This window comes from Stigmatopora nigra, unplaced genomic scaffold (assembly GCF_051989575.1).
Source record: "Stigmatopora nigra isolate UIUO_SnigA unplaced genomic scaffold, RoL_Snig_1.1 HiC_scaffold_25, whole genome shotgun sequence".
Taxonomy (NCBI): domain Eukaryota; kingdom Metazoa; phylum Chordata; class Actinopteri; order Syngnathiformes; family Syngnathidae; genus Stigmatopora; species Stigmatopora nigra.
In genome coordinates, this window is record NW_027551604.1 from 1,440,833 (window position 1) to 1,464,186 (window position 23,354).

At 35.7% G+C, this 23,354-nt stretch overlaps 1 protein-coding gene across 1 annotated transcript in view; it reads right to left on the reverse strand.

The window, feature by feature from the left end:
• The window catches only part of plxnb2b (plexin b2b), a 212,354-nt gene that overhangs the window by 33,616 nt on the left and 155,384 nt on the right, over nt 1-23,354 (reverse strand). The window contains exons 5-21 of the mRNA XM_077711073.1: nt 20,209-21,350; nt 18,866-19,054; nt 18,677-18,802; nt 17,139-17,239; nt 15,863-15,989; nt 14,179-14,338; nt 12,875-12,986; nt 11,488-11,599; nt 10,347-10,448; nt 10,179-10,274; nt 9,248-9,335; nt 7,729-7,913; nt 6,317-6,465; nt 4,447-4,558; nt 4,094-4,230; nt 3,182-3,364; nt 2,259-2,352 (exon numbers count right to left, since the gene is read on the reverse strand). Of these exons, the coding sequence (XP_077567199.1) occupies nt 2,259-2,352; nt 3,182-3,364; nt 4,094-4,230; nt 4,447-4,558; nt 6,317-6,465; nt 7,729-7,913; nt 9,248-9,335; nt 10,179-10,274; nt 10,347-10,448; nt 11,488-11,599; nt 12,875-12,986; nt 14,179-14,338; nt 15,863-15,989; nt 17,139-17,239; nt 18,677-18,802; nt 18,866-19,054; nt 20,209-21,348 (3,213 nt within the window). The 5' untranslated portion in view covers nt 21,349-21,350. The remainder of the gene's footprint in view (nt 1-2,258; nt 2,353-3,181; nt 3,365-4,093; nt 4,231-4,446; nt 4,559-6,316; nt 6,466-7,728; nt 7,914-9,247; nt 9,336-10,178; nt 10,275-10,346; nt 10,449-11,487; nt 11,600-12,874; nt 12,987-14,178; nt 14,339-15,862; nt 15,990-17,138; nt 17,240-18,676; nt 18,803-18,865; nt 19,055-20,208; nt 21,351-23,354) is intronic.

The window sequence follows — 23,354 nt, forward strand, 5'->3', positions numbered from 1 at the left end:
ATTGTCAAGCTGACCTTTTGGAGCTGAGTTATTAAGACTTTAATGTCTCAAGGCCAGACATCAAACTTCACGGACATGCCCTGCCCACACAAAATGATGAAAACTACAATCATTTGCATCTTTCCGCGTAAAGAGTTATGAACAGTTGGAAATAGCCGCCGGGGTGAGCAACAAAAAAAACGTTAGCCCGGTGATTGAAAACACCAAAAAAGCCATTAAAAGGCCTCTCGGAACAGTTCAAATTGACGTGCTTTAATCAGAGGCGATGATGATGTGATCTGTTTTGTTGACTCATTTAACACTATAAAAAGCAATATACATAAATAATATGACGTTATTGTAAGTCGATTTAATGGAAAATCTGAAAATTACAACAACACTGATGGAAATAGAAAAAATGTTTTTTTTTTGGGGGGGGGGGGATTTAATAAATAGTTTTTTTTTGGAAAAGGTTTAATAAATAATGTTTGGGATAATATTTAATAATTTCTTGCGGGAAAATATTTAATAAATAATGTTTGGGATAATATTTAATAATTTCTTGCGGGAAAATATTTAATAAATAATGTTTGGGATAATATTTAATAATTTATTGGGGGAAAATATTTAATAAATATTTTTTGAGGGAATAAATTTAATAAAGAATTTTGGGGGAAAAGATTTAATAAATAGTATTTTTTGGTGGAAAGATTCAATCAATAGTTTTTTGGGGGAAAGAATTTAATAAAGAATTTTGGGGGAAAAGATTTAATAAATAGTATTTTTTGGTGGAAAAGATTCAATAAATCGTTTTTTTGGGGGAAAGATTAAAAAATACTATTCAATAAATCTTTTTCCCCCAAAAAACTTTATTAAATATTTTACCCCAAAAAACTATTTATTTAATAAATAGTTTTTGGGGGCAAAATATTTAATAAAGTTTTTTTGGGGAAAAGATTTATTGAATAGTATTTTTTGGTGGAAAAGATTTAATAGATAGTATTTTTTGGGGGAAAATATTTAATAAAGTTTTTTTGGGGGAAAATATTTATTGAATAGTATTTTTTGATGGAAAAGATGTAATAGATAGTATTTTTTGGCGGAAAAGATTTAATAGATAGTATTTTTTGGGGAAAATATTTAATCAATAGTTTTTTTTTAAAGATTTAATAAATAGTTTTTTTTAGGAAAATATATAAGTACCTTTTTGGGGGGGGTATTTAATATATTTTTTAAAGGTTTAAGAAATATAAATAAAAAAAGATAATATTTTATGGGGGAAAACATTTGTCAAAAATATAAAATATTATTTTTGGGGGAAAAGATTTAATAAGTAGTTTTTTTTTCTTAAATTAATATTTTTTTGGGGAACAATTTAATTGGAAAGCATTCAAAAGTGAAGCCAAAATTACCTTTAAAAACCATGAATTTCAGACGTCAAAGTTAAATACAACTGAACTGTACTATCCATCCATCAACCTACACAAAACACTCAAAACGCTTCTTTACATGATTTTGTGGTCTTCCCTCCTCAGGATAAACCATTCCTATCAAATTTCACACCCTGCCACGAAACTCCCTTCAGGTTATTTAGTTTTTATTCTTTTTCCACCAAAAAGTCAAACCTCTCAAAATGCTGATTTGTTCAGCCGGCGGTTAAAAAAAAAAAATAAAAAAATTCAAGAAGCTGAGCAACAATGAATTCCACGCGTTTACATCTGCCAAAATATTGTCCGTAAAACATATAAGTGGCTTAAGAAGGTGATTGGCCGAAGCTTTTCAGATAAAAAAAAACATCTCAGCCATTTTTTTTCCGTCTCCAGAAGAGTCGCCGGCGATAAAAAAGCGCAACACCGCCGCGTAATCTCCCGCAAACCTTAATACCCGCATTAAAAGGAGCTCTGAAAAGGAAACGATCAACATTTTTTTGCTGCTTAGCGCCGGCCGCTAACACCGTAGCCCTCTCCGGATTGGACGCCATTTTTTTAAGCTTTTGGGGCGCCGCGTTTTTTATTTATTTATTTTTTTAAGGCAGCTATCGGCAATCCTTCAGGTTTTCTAGGATTTATAGATTGGGAAGGATTTGGGAAGTCATTTATTTTGTGAACTGTTAGGATCGCGGGGGGTGCCGGAGCCGGAGTTTTGGCTGAGTTGGAGTAAGAGGCGGTGAAATGATGATTGTCAGGGGGGAAGAGATAGGAAGGATGAGGAAGATATTTATGGGGGATTTAAGTAGAAATGGAGTGTGTGGAGATGCTAATGCTAATGCTAGTGCTAACCTCGAAGGATGTGGAGTTGTCTCCTTGGACCATCAAGATGGCTCTCTGGATGATGTCAAAACCCGAGCCAGTCACTACGATGTTTCTGCCGCCGCTGTAAGAGAAATGGGTACCGGTTAACTTGTGTTTTGTAATTTTTTTCTGTATTTTATAAGTTTTTTTAATCATTTTGTACAATTTTCCTGTATATTATACGTAATTTTTTGATCATTTTGTACAATTTTCCTGTATTTTAGACGTTTTTTTGGATAATTTTGTACAATTTATCTGTAATCTATATGTTTTTTGATCATTTTGTAAAACTTTCCTGTAACTTAGGTTTTTAGATTATTTTGTAGAATGTTTCTGTATTTTATGTTTTTTTAATCATTTTTACAATTTTGTATAATTTTCCTGTATTTTATATGTTTTTTTAATCATTTTGTACAATTATCCTGTATTTGATACGTTTTTTTAATCGTTTTGGACAATTTTCCTGTATTCTATATGTTTTTTGATCATTTTGTACAATTTTGTACAATTTCCCTGTATTTTATACATTTTTTTTTGATTATTTTGTACAATTTTCCTGTATCTTATGTATAATAAAATTTGAACCTGATGTTTTTAAAGAACATTTTTTTTAAATCAATCTTGTTTTATGCATATTTTAAACGTTTTTGGATAATTTCAAATTGTGGATGCTGTATAACAACTTTTGAATGGGATTTTGTTTAAAGTATGTTTTTACAGAAAATTATTTAAATTAAAAAATCAATCTTAATCTTAAAGCTTTTGATTTTTTATATTTAAGGCAATAATATGACTTGATTTTAATTTGAAATGAGTTGTTTGGAAAAACTAGCCTTTGTAATGGCCCCCCGAGTATAAGACGGTGTTTTTTTTCACATTAGAATAAGTTAGTTAGTTAGTTATGCTCTCACCAAACAAAACTAGTTTTGGGATTGTAGTCCAGCACGGAAGGATTTTCCAAGAATCGAAAGGCACTGCGGACGTGCGTCACAGCGATCCTGCCATACTTCACGGTGACAGTTAACGGGTCAGAGGGCACCTTATCACCCCGATACCTTCCCGTCCTGCAGGTGATTTCTTCCCCAAAGTGCTCTCTGTCAAAACAGGAAGGGAAAAGGATCAGTGGCGTCAAAATACATTTTGTTTGCTGTTTGTGCCTAAAAATCCTTACAAAAAATCCTAATAAATCAATGCTTAATTTGTTGCAGTTTGAGCAACAATTCCAGGAAAAATATTCCAATTTTTTTTTTCACAATGCTTTTTTTGTGGCAATTTGAGCAAAAATTCCAGTAAAAATATTCCAATTTTTTGCCACGATGCTTTTTTTGTGGCAATTTGAGCAAAAATTCCAGGAAAAATATTAAATTTTTTTGCCAAAATGCTTTTTTTGTTGCAATTTGAGCAAAAATTCCAGTAAAAATATTCCAATTTTTTGCCTCGATGCTTTTTTGTGGCAGTTTGAGCAAAAATTCCAGGAAAAATATTCAATTTTTTTGCCAAAATGCTTTTTTTTGTTGCAATTTGAGCAAAAATTCCAGGAAAAATATCCATTTTTTTGTCACGATGCCTTTTTTGTGGCAGTTTGCATCAAAAATCCTGAAAAAACAATCCTAATTTTTTTGCCACAAAACAAGTCTTCAAAAACAATCAACATTTAACTGTTAGCTGAATTTCTTTTAAATCTCCTAACTTTATTTTGCTGGACTGTTTGGTTTTATCAAGAAAAATCCAAAACCAGAAATTGATTTTTCTTGTATACAACCCTCAGAAAAAAAACGTACCAATTCTGAAACATAAAATATTTCCGTCATAAAAATCCTTACACAGCGCAGTCCACGTCTCCCACGGTGACCCGGATGTCATCCTTACTACCCGTGTCCAGAAATCGCCCGGTGATGGTGATGAGGGTACCACCGGCTCTCGGCCCTCGGCGGGGGGTCACGGCCTCTGGGATGGGGTTCTGGTGACGACAATGTGCGGGTTATTTGCGGAAAAATATTCGGGTAAAACATTTTCCCACACAGATCACACATTTCCCTCAATTTGACACTTTTTACAGTGGTATTACTGTCCTTCCTTGGCTACAAATACAGTGCACTACCATTGTAGTACTTGAACTGGGACAATACTGTTAAATATGCCAACCCAAAGCTCCGCCTCCATGGCGCTTGCTTACCCTGTAGGTAAAGAACATGTTGGAAGTTCCTCTCTTCCCGCCTTTCACCTCCACGTCAACTTTGCCCCAGTACTGCGTGTCGGGCGCCACGGGGCCGATTTCGCACACCACGCTGGGGAGGGAAAAAAAGTCGGAATTAAGAAACGGATTTATTTGCAGAAATGAGTCTCGTGTTTTGATCCATGCAGTATTGAACATTTACAAAGTAGAGTGGAGGTCATGTAGTGTTCTTTTGCTTATGTGTGAGTATATATATGTGTGTATATGTGTATAGATGTGTATGTATGTGTATATATGTGAATAGATGATGTGTATGTAAGTGTATATATGTGTATTTATGTGTATATATGTGTATATGTGTACATGTGTATATATTTGTATATATGTGTATTTATGTGTATTTATGTGTATTTATGTGTATTTATGTGTATATATGTGTGTATATGTGTGTATGTGTGTGTATGTATGTGTATGTATGTGTATGTATGTGTATGTATGTGTATGTTTGTGTATGTTTGTGTATGTATGTGTATGTATGTGTATATATGTGTATATATGTGTATAGATGTGTATTAATGTGTACATATGTGTATTTGTGTGTACACATGTGTATTCATGTGTATATATGCGTATATATGCGTATGTATGCGTATGTATGTGTATGTATGTGTATGTATGTGTATGTATGTGTATATGTATGTGTATATGTATGTGTATATGTATGTGTATATGTATGTGTATATGTGTATATATGTGTATATACGTGTATACGTGTATATGTGTATATGTGTATATTTGTGTATGTGTATATACGTGTATACGTGTATATGTGTATATGTGTATGTGTACATACATGAATGTGTTTTTGTGCATATTTGCGTATATGTATGTGTACATACATGTATGTGTATATGTGTGTATATGTGTATATTTGTGTATATGTATGTGTATATGTGTGTATATGTGTATATTTGTGTATATGTATGTGTACATACATGTATGTGTATATGTATGTGTATATTTGTATATGTCTGTGTATATATGTATATATGTATCTGTATATGTGTACATATATGTATGTATCTATGTGTATAAATGTGTATACGTGTATATTTGTGTATATGTATGTCTATATATGTGTATATGTATGTGTATATGTATGTGTATATGTATGTGTATATGTATGTGTATATGTATGTGTATATGTATGTGTATATGTATGTGTATATATATGTGTATATGTATGTGTATATGCATGTGTATACACAAGATGTGGCCACAAAACCCCCCAAAATGGTGTCACCGGTCGGCAAATGGCACCACTTGCAACTCTCCTCTAGAATGATCCCATCATGCTCCATTTTTATGACACCTTTGCGAGTGAAATGCATCAAATTTTTTGGGGGTGGCCATCCATCAGCAGCGGTGGCGGCGGCCATATTTTCAGGAGCACTTTTGAATGCGTATCTGCACATTTGCAGGTGGAAAGATGGCCCGAATTCATCCGCAGTCATATTGAAATGATTGATTGGCTCGGGCAAGTTTACCAGCACACCCGCGTCGCTCATTGGATTCTGTGGATTTGCATTATCCTCCATTTTTGTTTCACTTCACTGCAGCCATCATTTTATTTTTGCATTATTTTTGTACTCACTTGACACCATCTTAAAATGTTTTTTTTTTTTTAAACTTGTAATGTTTTGGCTTTCTTCCTAACAACATTTGTGAGCCTTCATCTAAAAATACAATATATAGATTTGACTCCCAAATAAATGCCTTATTACAATCTCCCATAATGACTTTCTTCTCATTATCTTTTAATGTTGTTCCCAGAAAAAAAGTCTATTTGGGTGAGATAAAAAAAACAGACCTGGTGGAGACGGAGTACTTGTCCTGCTGGTGAACGCAGGGCTCACCGACCACCGTGATGCGTTCAATGTCCTCTTTGCGGATTCCCAGGTTGGAGCCTCGGATGGTGATGGCGATGCCGCCCTGCAGGGGGCCGAAGCGGGGAATGATCTGCGATGGGGGGACCAAAGAAAAAAAACTTATTATTTTTATTTTTTAGGGGGAAATTGTCGTATAATGCATATAAATCGGCCTGAATATAAGACGACCCCGAATATAAGACAAAACTGAATATAGGACAAACCCAAAAATAAGACGACCCCGAAAATAGGACGACCCCGAAAATAAGACGAGCCCGAAAATAAGACGACCCCGAATATAAGACGCCCCCGAATATAAGACGACCTGATTATAAGACAAACCTAAATATAAGACAAACCTAAATATAAGACAAACCTAAATATAAGACAAACCCAAACAAAGACAAACCCAAATATAAGACAAACCCAAATATAAGACAAACCCAAATATAAGACAAACCTAAATATAAGACAAACCCCAAAAAGACAAAGCTAAATATAAGACAAACCCAAACAAAGATGCACCCAAATATAAGACAAAACCAAATATAAGATAACCCTGATTATAAGACAAACCTAAATATAAGACAAACCCAAAATAGACGAACCTAAATATAAGACAAACCCAAGAAAAGACAAACCCAAATATAAGACAAACCCAAATATAAAACAAACCTAAATATAAGACAAACCCCCCAAAAAGACGAACCCAAATATAAGACAAACCCAAATATAAAACAAACCTAAATATAAGACAAACCCCCCAAAAAGACGAACCCAACTATAAGACAAACCCAAATATAAGACGACCCCGAATATAAGACAACCCCAAATATAAGACGACCCCAAAAATAAGACCCTCTCTTTTCCAAGTTCAAAAAAATACTTTTTGAACACCAAATTCATTTTTTATAAACAAAATAATAACAGTACACCTGAAACAAATATATTTAAATTATAACAATAGATTTGCAAACCCGCCCTTTTTGGGTTGTGGGAAAAAAAACGGAGTACCCCGAAAAAAACCACAAAAGCCCAGAGCGAACCGACCAACTCCACACATATGCACCAACCTGTATTCAAACCCATGACCCCAAAGCTGCGAACCCAACACACAACCCACTAATTTTCCAACCCACACAATGGAAACACTTCCCCAATACTTTGAGTTTTGCTCCCTTAACAAACCCTTCCCTTCCCCATCCATTTTTTACCCAATTTAAGACCACATCCAATTAACTTCTCCTTCCAGCCAAGGGCAACACTTAATAATGAACCGCTCCAATTGGAAATCCAATCCTGGAAGTCGACGCCTTCTTTTCACTAATCACACAGACGAATAGGAACCACTCACGTCGGTGATGCGGGGGGCGGGGCACTCGGCGTCGTGGGGGTCTTCGGCGTCGTGCAGGTCGGGCACGCAGAGTTGCTCGTACACGCACGCCTTGTGTTTGGCGCACCACACGCAACGATATTTCAGGTCGGCGTTTTTGCACAAACTGCAGTCCTCACGTCCCACCGAGCAATTGTACAACGTGACTGAAACATAAAGAATGTTATGATTTTGTTATTTGTATTCATTTTTTTCAAACCTTACAGTGATCTCATTGGTTGTCATCAATGGGGCTAGACCGGGTGTGGTAAAAGTATGGCCCGCGGGCTACATATGGGCCCGATAGGCTTTTTAATCCGGCCCATCGACATTGTCCAATTTTTTAAATCTTTTTTTTCTTATTTTTTTTTCATTTTTTATTTTTACACCAAGATGGCGCCGTCACGCGGAAGCCAGTGTCAGTAGCTGTGTCCACTCTTATTTGTTTTTGGTGTTTTACAGCCCTTCTATCTTTTTTTAAATGACATTTTAATTTTTCTTAATACATTCCTTTACTTACTTTACTTTGTAGTTTATACTTTTTACTTAAATGATGAGTAATGAGTATGTTAATACTTTAGTCCTTTTTTCTGTCTATGTTTCATATGTACTGTTAACGGATGCACTTTTTTATATGTATCCTATCTTGTGCAGGCCCCGCCCATCTGTCCAATTTACAGAGGACACACTTTGAACCAATGGTAGTCGGGAGGCTATTATAACTTTTGTTTTCTTAAGCACTGAATCTTAGTTGTAAAAGTAGCTTCCACCTACAAGTTTCAGCGTGGAATTTCATATTTTTATGAAAACATTTGAAAACAACAGTGAAAAAAAATCACGATGTAGCGAATTTGCGTAAAGCAAATACGTGATAATTGAGGGATTACTGTATTTGTTTTAAATTGAATAAATGGCATTTAGAAAATGTCCATTTATATCGAATGGTAAAAATTAATACCAAAAATCCAATTATGAAAAAAAATAATAACTGCAAATAAGTGGTTAGCGCATTGGCCTCACAGTTCTGGGGTCGAGGGTTCGATCCCAGGTGGGTCCTTGTGTGGGTTTTCCCACATTCCAAAAACATGTAAGCTAGGCTAATTGTATGCTAAATTATCCCTAGCTATGATTGGTTGTCCTTTGTCTCTTCGTGCCTTGTGATTGGCTGAATCAAGGTGTCCATCTTTTTCCCCAAAGTCGGCTAAGGTAGGCTCCTGCACCCCCCGCGAGCCTTGTGACAATATTTTTTAATGGCCAAAACATGGCAAAATTTGAAAAGAATATCAAATACCTAAAAAATTATTAAAATATATCAATTCTTAGTCTCGGATTGTTGTTGAAAAGGTCAATAATGGACGAGTCAAGTCATCAATGGGAGGGTAGAGAAGTTTGAAATTGAAAGTGATGACTACACGCGTCAATAGCCATGAAAGCAACCATCGATTTGACAGGTAAAAAAACTCTGGGCTGCGCCAACACTCAATTAAATGCGCCAACGTACCGTTTAATGTGCTGTCCATCTTCTTGCCCAGTTCTTTATCCTTCACGTAAAGAACAACGTTGGTCTCTGGAGATTTGTCGTAGGAAAACTGAAAAGGAGAAAAAAAAAACAATGGTGTAAGATTATGAACTCATTGGCGGCCAATCCATTTCGAATGGGAGGGACGGACGATAGTCAAAATGGATTGCACGTCAATTACTGAAAATCATAAAGAATAATCTGATTCAATTATTAGCTATGTTAGGAATGGTGCAATATATAATAATGATACACTTTAGGTTTTTAATCATACTTAAAAAACGTTAAAAACATGTACATAAACCGTATTGGCCTGAATATAAGATGATCCCGAATATAAGACGACCCCCTTTTTTCCAGAAGTTTGAAATAAGACTTTTTGAAATATTAAATTGATTTTTTAGATATAAAATAATGACAGTACATTTGAAACAAATGATTATAACATAATATAATATAACAATATAATTTATTGTAGAAAAAAAATTGGTTATTTTGCATCATTTAAATCATGCAAAAAATGTTTATTTCAATATAAGTTATTTAATTTAATTAGAAGAATTAAAATTGCATATTTTTTATATGTAAATGAACTAATCTACAAAATTGCAATAACTGCAATTTATTACAAACATCAGTGTTCAGCATTCGCTTTAAATATATCTGGCGCCACCTAGAGTTGCGAAAGGGAATAATGTCTAAAACCCGAATTCAAGACGAGCCACACTTTTTCAATGCAAAAAAAACAGTCTTATATTCGGGCCAATACATAAGTTAAAAACTAATTTCACATTTTCTTGACAACAAATTAAAATGGAACCATATGTTTGACTAAAACGAAATTTTATATATATGTATACTAGCTTCTATAATGAAACAGCATTAAACAGTATTAAAAAGTAATCCAACTCACATTGAATCCACTGAAACTGTAAAAGGCTTCATTGTCCAGTTTGACCTCTTCTTCCACGTTCTTCATGAGTTCCGTCCCGATGGTGAAAACCCGTCCCTGAGATGGACAAGATGGACAAGATGGGTCTCGTTTTGAAGCGATTTCCGGTCGCTTTCAGACGTAACGTACCTGGTAAAGGTCCAATTTGATGCCTTCGAAGCCAATGGACTTCTTGAAACCCACCGGGATCAGCATGGGGTCTGGATTCTCAAATCGAGGGCATTCCGCTCCCTAGGTGACCACAATAAATAAATCCCAAATTAATACAGTCATACCTCGACATAGGGAGTCCCCCGACATACGAGCAATTTGAGATACGAGTAAAATTTGGAGTAAATATTTGTTTTGAGATACAAGTCAAATTTGGAGCAAATATTTATCTTTAGATGCGAGTAAAATTTGGAGAAAATGTTTGTCTTGAGATACAAGTAAAATTTGGCACAAATGTCTTGAGATACGAGTAATTTTTTTAGCAAATGTTAATCTTGAGATACGAGTAAAATTTGGAGCAGATATTTATCTTGAGATACGAGTACAATTTGGAGCAGATATTTATCTTGAGATAAGAGTAAAATTTGGAGCAAATATTTGTCATGAGATACGAGTAAAAATTTGGACAAACATTTATCTTGAGATATGAGTGAAATTTGGAGCAAATGTTTGTCTTGAGATACGAGTATTTTTTTTAAATTTGAGTACTATTAAACACATTTTAGTACTATTAAACATATTTTGGTACTATAAAACATGTTTTAGTACTTCTAAACACATTTTTGTACTATTAAACACATTTCAGTAATATTAAACACATCTTAGTACTAATAAACACATTTCAGTACTATTAAACACATTTTAGTACTATGAAACCACTAGTAATTTGTGACTTTGTTAAGGTTACATATTCTTTTTATATCAAAATGATTGACTCAAGATACAAAAAAAGATCCAAGTTACAAAAATACCCCAAAAAATAAATGCATTTCCTTATTCTTATTTCAATTTCGGATTCCCCTTAACCCATTAAAAAGGCGCTAACCACGTTAGCCTTCCTAAATTACAGCCACAATGCATTGTAACGGAGAATCTCATTTGCCGCCACAGATTGGAAGCATATCAAAGCGAAAATCTGCTGACTTGTAAATTGACGCAGCCTACAATAAATGTCCTGTAAGATGACGACGACTGATAGCGGGGATTACTTTTGCCGTTTTTTTTTAATGACTTTTCGGTTGCCGTTTTAGAAACTTTTTTGTAAGAAAAGCCAACAAACCTGTCGGTGCTTGATGATGTGGGCTGCGGGTGCGTTGTTGTCGCCGTCACCGCAGGTGTGGTCACCCGTATTCCATTGGCATACCCACGGACTAGCCACGCATGACATGCACCTGCAAAAAATACACAAATTTCCTCAATCGCTATATTATCAACAATTGTAAACATTGTAATCAGCAAAATTAGATCCAAAACTTCAAAATACAACCAAAAAATGGTTTTAAAAACTATTATTTATGCTTTTTTTGTCTCATAATAATATGTCAATAGTATAATTTTATAGTAATACCATTTATACATTCCTAATCTTATGAACAAAAACATATATAAACAAATTAACATTATTTATATAGACTATTTATATAGATATTATTTATATAGATATTATTTATATAGATATTATTTATATAGACATTATTTATATAGACATTATTTATATAGACATTATTTATATAGACATTATTATATAGACATTATTATATAGACATTATTATATAGACATTATTATATAGACATTATTATATAGACATTATTATATAGACATTATTATATAGACATTATTTATATAGACAGAAGAAGACAGTGAAGTCTTTTATATAATATAAAAATGATTAAAAATTATAATAAATTATTGCACTTTTCCACCTAAGCAGGCCGATTCAATTTAGTCTTGTGACCTTTGACCTAGTGACCCCAAAAATGCAATTTCCTTTTAAAAATCAATTATTTTGAATTGAATTTGAATTCAGATTCAATTTAGCCTTGCAAGCTTTGACCTGGTGACCCAAAAAATGCAACTGCCGCTTAAAAATCAAGTTTTGTTTAAATTGTATTAGAAAAAATGCCTTTATTGTCATATTTCTTTGTGGGCCAAAAGCAGATTCAATTTGTCTTCGTGACCTTTGACCTGGTGACCCCTAAATGTAATTGCCTCTTTAAAATCAAGTGATATTCTGAATTGAATTTGAATTGAATGCTTTTGTTGTCATTATATTTCTTTGTGGCCCAAAAACAGATTTGAAAAGGGTTAAATGGATATTTGTGGACCAGACGGCCCTCAAAAAGTGCTTGTTAACTTGTTTTCTTGAATGTAATCTCAGCCGATGCTTAAACATGCAAAGTCATCAAAGGCGTCAGGCATGAAAATCCACGTCGCTGACAGCAAAAAAAAAAACGAATCTGGCCGAAGGCAACAGAAGAAAAGCTCGTTCATCACGATCGGCGCGCCGTGACTAAGAAAACAAAAACGGAATCAAGAAAAACACCGGGTGAAATTGACTTTCCTATTTTTGACTTTCGAAAAGGCAACGGCCAATTTCCAGTGCTCTGTAATAACGATAATAAACAAAGACGTTAGCAAAGACACAACCACATTTTGTGACACTCACGGTGTGTTCTCTGACTTCATCACAGTAGCGGCACAGTTGTAGAATTGGTAGTCGCGTACCGCCAACGTCACCGTCTCATTCACCAAAATCTTCACTGGAACGGCCACAAAATCTGTGGGTGTACATGAGAGTGAGTGTGTCATGGTAGTACACAACTTTCTGGGTTAACAGTCAAACTTAGATTCTTCACGGGGGTGCTGGAGCTGGGGCCAGCTAACTAAGGGCATCAGGCGGGGGACACCCTGAATCGGTGGCCAGCCAATCGCAAGGCACGAAGAGAAAACTTGGTTTTAACCACCAATAAACAATAGCTATAACAATTCAAATGTATATAATTTATATAAATATATATACATATGCATATATATATATATATATATATATATATATATATATATATATATATATATATATATATATATATATATATATATATATATATATATATATATATATATATATATATATATATACATACCTATACAATATTTATAAAAAAAAAATAGATATACCTATACAAGATTTATAAAAAAATATAGATATACCTATGTAATATATATAAATATATATATACAATATATATATATATATACAATATATAAATACATTCATGTACATATACATGTACGTACATGTATATGTTCATGTTTGTACATGTATGTACATGTACTTGTATATGTTCATGTACATGTACATGTATGTCCATGTACATGTACATGTACATGTATGTCCATGTACATGTACATGTACGTTCATGTACATGTATGTTCATGTACATGTATGTTCTTGTACATGTATGTTCATGTACATGTATGTTCATGTACATGAACATATACATGTACATGTATGTTCATGTACATGTACATATATCTTTAAATAAACAAAATAAATTAAACACAGCCAAAATATGCATTGCAAGAGTATGGGATGAAATTATTTAAAACAAATAAACATCAAATTAGAACACAGAGATAAAAAAGAAAGGATTACTGTATAGCAGAAGTATGTGTTGTTGTTTAAAAATACTGATTTAACAGTAGAACTAGCCACAGGTGTGCAAATAGCATTACATTTTTCAACTTCCCATTCATTACACATTCGACGCTCGAGGCTCTCCCAAATAATAAAAACTCTTAATTACAATTCATCGATGAGTCAAGAAGTTCCCTCCACTAAAAAAAAAACTCCACATACTTTCCCCTGCTTTATATTTAATAAAGCCGAGCTCATTAATATTGCAAGACGGTCATTTATTTATGAATGCGACTCCCCCTCGAGCGATTAAAGAAATAAAAATGGCCTACCTTGGTCTTCCACGGTATGCGGAATAAGCGACGGGTGGGGCAGCTCGCACGAGACCTGCCCCGAGTCGGACATGACGCCTTCACTGTGGAACGACTCGAAGGAACAACGTAGTCGGTCCGTGGGTCCGATAGCCGGTAGCGAGGAAATGTTTATCTTCACCTTGGGGGAGAAAAAAAAGAAAAGAAAAAGATGGTGGTGAGCATTTGTTATTGTTTGTTTTCTTCTTCTGTGAAACCAGTTATCATGATTGCCTATTCATTTCACCTGTGGTTGTTCCACCCGTTGGTTTGCTTCCTCGTTGCTGCCTCTAGTGGTAACTGTTTGTAATTGTCTTGTCAACTACTTGTAGTTCAAATTTGTAAACTGAAATATTTCTTACCCAGTGCATACAATTGTATTAATTAGTCCTCTATAGAAGATTTTGAGAGCTTAGCATTGATAGCAAATTTTATTTTGTAGTATTGCAGTTGTATAGATTGCGGAATTTCAAAATAAATTTGTTTGGATATTTTTATTATTATTTTTGCCTGGTAGGAAGTGTTTACCAAACTTTTTTGGAGGTGCGGCACACTTTTTGCATTGAAAAAAATTGGAAATGTCATTAAAGAATAGGTGTCAAAGTGGCGGCACAGGGGCCAAATCTGGTCCGCCGCATCATTTTGTGCGGTCCGGGAAAGTAAATTATGAGTGCTCACTTTCTGTTTTAAGATCAAATTATGAGTATAGATGTAAATTAAATTTCCTGATTTGTCGATTTCTAAATCAAATTGTAATTTTTAATCAATTTTTCAGTTTTTAGTTCAGAAATAATTTTGCAAAATCTAAAAATATATTCAAAAAAAGCTAAAATAAACATTGTTTTAGATCTATAAAAAAATGGAATATTCAGGATTTTTAATCCAGTTCTTCCAGAAAATAAATGTTGTCTAATCACATTTATTTTGAAATTCCCCAATCTATACAATTGGAATACTGCATAAGAAAATTGCTATCAATGGAAAGTCTAGATGTCCTCTACAGAGGACAAATTAATGTGATTGGATGCACTGGGTGGGAGATATTTAGACTACCACACTGGCGTCAAAGTGGCGGCCCGGGGGCCAAATCTGGTCCGCAACATCATTTTGTGCGGCCCAAAAAAGTAAATCATGAGTGCCGTTTTTCTGATTTAGGATAAAATCCAAATTAAGAGTATAGATGTATATTAAATTTCCTGATTTTCCTCCTTTTAAATCAATAATTGTCATTTTTTTTAAAATCATTTTTTATCTGTTTTTAGTTCAAAAATCATTTTGTAAAATCAAAAAATATATTTTAAAAAAGCTAAAATAAACATTATTTCAGATCTATAAAAATCGGAATATTCAGGGCTTTTAATCCAGTTATTTTAAACCATTTATACAAAAAAATCTAAATATTATATCTAAAATAGTCCGGCCCACATGAAATCAAGTTGACGTTAAAACGGCCCGCGAACCAACCCGAGTCTGACACCTCTTGTTCTAGTGGGTCAGTTTTAATAAGCAACCCGAGGGGGTTGGGGGACGTTGTGGATGGATCGATACCGAGCAGGAATAAACCTGAGCCCCAGTTTTTGGACTCACGGCGACTGTGTGAAGAACAAACAGATGGAACAAAGACAAAGGGGGGAGGGGGGGGAGCGCTAGCTGGCTAGCTATCTACCTTCTGGCTCTTTTTGCACGAGAGGTTGGGAGGGTAGAAGGAGACGATCTTGACACATTGCTGCCTCGGGCTCCAAAGCCAGCCATTCTTTTCCTCTGCCCGCCGGCAGTCGGACCTCCTGGTGCACCTGCAGAAACAAATTGACATGCAAGACCTCCATTTGTGGCTTCCACATTGCAAACTCAAGGCCAGAGACTTTCTTTTCAAGGCTGTAAAATCATTCTGATTCTTTCAATCATTCAGTTAGCAAACAGATTATTCTGGCAAGGGGGGATGGGGGGGGGGGGGGGGGGGGGGGGGGGGTCGGGGGGTGCTGGGGCCACTCCAGGCAAACTCCATAAAGTGAGTAGAGAAGTGTTCCAAAAACCCAGTAAAAGTATTTTAAAAAAAACGGTGGAAAAAGTTGGATAAATGACCAACCTGGGATCGAACCCACGAACCTAGTACTGCGAGCCGACATGCTAAGCACTCGTAATGACTATGTAGATTTTTTAAGTCGGAATAATAAAAAATGAATACAAATTGCATATTTTCGTTCATTATAATTGCTCATCATGACCCACCTGGGATCGAACCCACGAACTCAGAACTGCGAGCCCACATGCTAACCACTCCTAATAACTATCAAAACATTTTTTAGTCGGGATAATAAAAAATGAATACAAATTGCATTTTTTTTTTCATTATAATTGCTCATCATGACCCACCTGGGATCGAACCCACGGCCCTAGAACTGCGAGCCGGCATGCTAACCACTTCCAATGACTATATTTTTTTGTTTTTTTAAGTCAGAATAACAAAAAATGAATACATATTGCATTTTTTTTTCTTCATTATAATTGTTCATCCCTCCTCATTTAATACAATTTGAGATAAAAACATACTAAATACAAACAAATACCCAATTTAATAACACATAATGCCAAGAATTTACCTCCCCATCTTTGAAAACCAGGAATCTAAAACCCAGTCTTAGCAAAGCAAGGTTGAGTTTGATGTGACAGCGATCGATCCTTGCGATCAATCCAGCCAAATACGCGGCAAACATCAGCATTGTACGCTTGAATGGTCGCGGCGTGGCCAGAGTGCATTTTAGCGCAAGCGTCTGACAAACTGCTTTAATTTCTGTTGGCTGCGCCCGGCGAGAGGCCATATATTAACAATGTGGGTTAGTAAAAACGTCCACCATAAAACATTCCCATGTTGGAGACTTGGAACTTTGCTTCCGTGCGTGTATATTGTATATAAACGTGTATGTGTGTATACGTTTCCTCACCTGCCCTCCAGCACACACCATCCACAGTAAGGGTCCCTCATATTCACGCAAGAATGGCAATCCTTCTTTTGCAGGCACGTCTCCACGGGCACCTTGGTGATCTGCGCCAAGACCACACGTCACGTCATTAGTCATTCGTCACCCGCGGGAAGACGCCCGGCGTGTCGGGACGGTGACGGGTTTCCGGGGAGGACGGGGATTCTTGTATAAGCCGTTGTTAGCGTTGGAATTTGAATGTATTTGTTCTATTTATAATACAGTGTGGTAGGGGGATTTGGTGGATATGATTAGGAAAGGGCTTAGTAGTGCATATGTGCAGTAATCCCTCGAATATCGCGGTTGGTGTTGGTGAGGGAGGGTCGGAAATTGAGAAAATTGTGATGTAGGGTGACCCTCATTTAACAATTTTTTTTTTTTTTTTACTTCAAGGCTGAGTCCTAGTAGCAAGAGTGGCTTCTACTTTTGAGTTTCAGGGTGGATTTTCACATTTTTATTGACTTAAAAAATCTATATCTATATTTATGTCTATATTTATGTCTATGTCTATGTCTAGGTCTCTGTATAGGTCTCGGTCTAGGTCTCTGTCTCTGTCTCTGTCTCTGTCTAAGTCTCTGTCTAAGTCTCTGTCTAAGTCTCTGTCTAAGTCTCTGTCTCTGTCTCTGTCTCTGTCTAAGTCTCTGTCTAAGTCTCTGTCTAAGTCTCTGTCTCTGTCTCTGTCTAAGTCTCTGTCTAAGTCTCTGTCTAAGTCTCTGTCTAAGTCTCTGTCTAAGTCTCTGTCTAGGTCTCTGTCTAAGTCTCTGTCTAGTTCTCTGTCTAAGTCTCTGTCTAGGTCTCTGTCTAAGTCTCTGTCTAAGTCTCTGTCTAGGTCTCTGTCTAGGTCTCTGTCTAGGTCTCTGTCTAGGTCTCTGTCTAGGTCTCTGTCTAGGTCTCTGTCTAGGTCTCGGTCTAGGTCTCGGTCTAGGTCTAGGTCTCGGTCTAGGTCTCGGTCTAGGTCTCGGTCTAGGTCTCGGTCTAGGTCTCGGTCTAGGTCTCGGTCTAGGTCTCGGTCTAGGTCTCGGTCTAGGTCTCGGTCTAGGTCTCGGTCTCTGTCTAAGTCTCTGTCTAAGTCTCTGTCTAAGTCTCTGTCTAGGTCTCTGTCTAGGTCTCTGTCTAGGTCTGTCTCTGTCTCGGTCCCTGTCCATGTCTATGTCTATATATTTTATATGTATATCTGCAACACTGATTAAAAAAAGGATTTAACTTGTTTCCTTTGAGAACGATTGACGTCCAATTTCAACTAACCCTTTTACAGCCCTTCTATCTTTTTTTAAATGACAATTTAATATTTCTTAATACATTCCTTTTTACTTTGTACTTTATACTTTTGACTATAATGATGACTGATGAGTATGTTTTACTTGAGTCATTTTTTTCTCTTCATGTTTCATATGTACTGTTAACGGATGCACTTTTTTACATGTATCCTATCTTGTGCTGACCCCGCCCATCTGTCACTCTTTTTAAGTCAATATGGCCGTCAACAAGAAGCGTCCAAGTACCTTTTTGTCCGTGGTGATGTACAGATGGCTTTGATCGGCATCGAAGAAAAGGTTTTTGTTGACCTTTTCGCCCAAAGTGTCGCCGGGGGCTTTGCCGTAGACGTACGGCGTGGACGTCAGGTGAACCTGGGGAATCGGAAGACGTCATTGGCTGTCCTCAAAAAACTGGATTGAGAGTGAAAGGTGTACCTTAAAGACTTCTCCCTGGCTGTGGCCCAGGAAAGCCACCGTGTGGTCGTTCTCCACCGCCACGGCAACGGCGGTGAGGAGGCCCGGTTTGGTCACCACCGCGTTGGATTTTAAGGCGAATCGGGGTTTGCTGGCCAGAGGCGTTGGCAGGAAATCGCCACCACACTTGTATTGTTCTAATGTGTTCTTCTAAATGACCAAAAAAAAACGAAAAAAATGTACTTGAGCCACTCATAAAACATTGAAAAGACAGTAAGTTTTACTACTTGGGGCTTAAATGCGTATATACAGTAATCCCTCGTTTATTGCGTTTTCACTACTTTTTTTGCGCAATTATTTATTCATTTTTTAAAATTAAATATTTTTAAATTGATATCATCATCAAAATGTATGGAAAATAATATCAAAATCATCCTTCATGGCAATTAAAAAAATAAAATCAAGTTTGGTTCTCATTGCAATTTTTTTTAAAAAGAAAGCCTGTTTTTTACCGCAATTTTAGAAAAAAAATCTAAATATTACCTGATCGCATTTAAACTGAATAAATAAATAAATAAATAAATATTAAAAATCAAGCTCCTCCCTCATCGGAATTACGAAAAATTACAGAAAAAAAATCAAATTTATGTAAAAATTATATAAAATTACCCCCCATCACAATTAGAAATAAATCAATAAATAAATAATAAAGCTCCTCCCTCATCGCAATTTTATAAAAAAATTACAGAAAAAACTGTAATTAATATAATAACCACAATTTACGTTAAAAAATATCAATTAAACCGAATAAATAAATGCATAAATTTGAAAAATCAAGCTCCTCCCTCATCACAATTTTTTAAAAATTACAGAAAAAAAATCCAATTAATTTAATCATCGCAATTTACGTAAAAAAATATAAAAATTGCGAATAAAAATTATAAAATATGTTTTTTTTAAATCAAGCTTGTCCTTCATTACAATAAAAAATAAATAAATAAAGAAATCAAGCTCTACCCTCATCGCAATTTTTAGAAAAAAAATACAGAAAAAACTGTGAATTAATATAATCACCACAATTTACGTAAAAAAAATGCATTTAAACTGAATAAATAAATAAATTTTAAAAATTAAGTTTCTCCCACTTCACAATTTTTTTTTAAATTACAGGAAAAAAAATCCAATTAATCTAATCATCGCGAATTTGTGTAAAAAAATATCAAAATTGCGAATAAAAATTATAAAATACGTTTTCTAAAAAAATATATGTTATCCTTCATCCCAATTAAAAATAAATAAATAAATAAATCAAGCACATAACTCATCACAACTTTGAAAAAAACAAAGTCAAGCTGGTCACTCACCGCAATTTTCGAAGTACAGAATTCCGCCGTCTTTGACGAGTAAGGAATATCAACAGCAGGAAATCCGGAAATCTTCCCCGAATCGCTGTAGCAGGCGGTAATAATATCCATCAACCGCTCATTAATAGCATCCAACGTATACATACACAACGCCGAATCCAAATGCTCATCTTCCGAACTGGCCACCACGAACAACACTTTGTTCCACGGTTGTACCCGTCCATAAACCCCCGATTCGGTCATCACCCTGCTCAACTCCTTCCCTGGCGCCGCTACGAACGCCGCCCTAACTTTCCCATACCGATTATCCGTCCCACATTTCAGCTGCAACTCCGTATGCGAGTACAAATGATGATCATTCTCGCACAACCTCGATACGAACGTCACATTGTTGGTATCCGTCCCATCCAACGTTCGTGAAAAGACGAAATAGACGAAACCGTCGGCGGCGAAGGCGTGCCTGAAATCGTGTAAGTACCTCGGTCCGAAAGGCATAGTCTGGATCGTTGATGCTTCGATAATACTCTCGAAAACAACCCATTCGCGGAAATCCCGTAAGATTCTGGTTGTGATAATCTTGGTGCTATCTAAGCTACCGTAGCCTTTAGCTACTAAGAAAACCGGGAACTTATGGTGGTCTTTCACAAAAGTAGACATAACCCCAACTACGTTGACGTTGTCTTCGATACTAGCTACATAAGTCCTCTCACCCTTGTTATCGCTGTAGTACAATTCCTGTTCTACGTTGGATAGATTAAGTAACGAACAGATACCGCGATAACGACTACCGCAGACGATTAGCGAGCCGTTGGTGGCGTGGACTAGTAAGAGTTTGTTGACGTTGGACATGGGTTTGGTGTCCTGGCAGGCCGAGGCGGGGGGTGTACAGGTTCGGGAGTCTTTACGAGGACCGGTTTCGGCCCGGGCTTCGAGTGAGAGGGATGGACCGAGTTGGTAGATGGTGTTGACGGCGCCGGCGTAAACGCGGCCGGTTCGTGGGTCTTGGACTACGTTGACGATGGGGGTGTCCGAGAGGAATTCGGGAAGAGGGTCCTGGGATGAGAGTGTCCGGTGGATGGAGAGGAAGATCAGGAGGAGGATGAGGAGGAGGTGGAGGAGGCCGGACGACCGGCTTGCCATCTCTGGGGAGGAGAGAGAGAGAGATAGGGGTGTTAGGTTCATTGAGAATTGCACTTTGATATAGTATGAAACAATACAAGGGAGACATTAGATATATTGAGGCTCGGACGTTTGGTGGCCGGTCAAATGGTGACAGAGAGTTTACTGTTGAAAGCAGCTCTCAAAATTATATTCATGAGAGAGAGAGTTTAATATCTAAAAGAGAGTTTAATATCTAAGTACTGTATAATATGTAAGTACGGTTTAATATCTAAGCACTGTTTAATATCTAAGAGAGAAAATTTAATATCTAAGTACTGTTTAATATCTAAGAGAGATAATTTAATATCTAAGTATTGTTTAATATCTAAGTACTGTTTAATATCTAAGTACTGTTTAATATCTAAGTACTGTTTAATATCTAAGTACTGTTTAATATCTAGGTACTGTTTAATATCTAGGTACTGTTTATTATCTAAGTACTGTTGAAAACAGTAGATATTTAGATATTAAACTCTCATGAATATAATTTTGAGAGCTGGTTTCAACAGTACTTGGATATTAAACAGTACTTAGATATTGAATAGTACTTAGATATTAAACAGTACTTTGATATTAAACAGTACTTGAATATTAAACAGTACTTGGATATTAAACAGTACTTGGATATTAAACAGTACTTAGATATTAAACAGTACTTAGATACTAAACAGTACTTAGATACTAAACAGTATTTAGATACTAAACAGTACTTAGATACTAAACAGTACTTAGATTTTAAACAGTACTTAGATATTAAACAGTACTTAGATATTAAACAGTACTTAGATATTAAACAGTACTTAGATATTAAACAGTACTTAGATATTAAACAGTACTTAGATATTAAACAGTACTTAGATATTACAGTACTTAGATATTAAACAGTACTTAAATATTACAGTACTTAGATATTACAGTACTTAGATATTACAGTACTTAGATATTAAACGGTACTTAGACATTGAACAGTATTTAGATATTAAACAGTACTTAAATATTAAACAGTACCTAGATATTAGACGGTACTTATATATTATGTATGTATATGTGAACCAAAAACCTAAAAAAAAATCAATCATTTTCAACCAGTCCCCAACACATGATTAATTTCTAACAAAAATAGAACTACAACCAAGACCTAAAACATAATTCCTTCACCTGCAACAAGACCGTCCAACTATATCAAAACTCCTGTTTGACCCCATTCCACTATAAAAAATCCCCGCCGTGACCTGTTTTCTGGCAAAAAATATTTGTTCTGAGGCAAAATACAACCAAAAAAAAAAATGTAGTTCATGTAACAGCTGTTCACAATGACATGCATGGATTACTTCATCTGAATACCATTTGTCATCGCTGTGAGCATTACGCGAAAAAAAAACGAACCGGAAAAAAAAAATGACTCCCACGTTGCCAGACGCTGAAATGAAGATAAAACTTACCAGCAAATTAAATCAGTACGTAACATCCACTGCGTCCCCCAACCATGTTTCCTTACAAAATGGCTGAACTGGCACTTTTTGTAGATTTAGGTTAGCGGGATGAAAGATTGCCTTGAGCTAAAAAAGACCGCAAAGAGTCAGAAAATAAGTCTAAGTCCACCACCTGCTCCAATACATACTTGGCAACTCTCAACTACTAAAGTGGAATTCCAGTACTCGCCAAGTTGTGAAATATGTTAAATTCCGGTGTTTTTTTGCGTTTATATTTTGCTCAATTGTCGTCTTAAATCACTGTTGTAATAGAAGTTGTTTCACGTTGTTTACAGGCAACAACGTTAAAGCTGGGCGACCTGTCAAATGCGACTGAATTGGACAATTGCGAAGAAAAACTACAGTCAGCGACAAACTGATAGAAAAATAAATAAACACACTATAGCTAACTTGTCAGGATAAACACTTGCTTGTTGATGGTGTACAGTGTTCCCTCGTTTATCGCGGTTAATGGGGACCGGGACCACCCGCGATAAGTGCATTTCCGCAAAG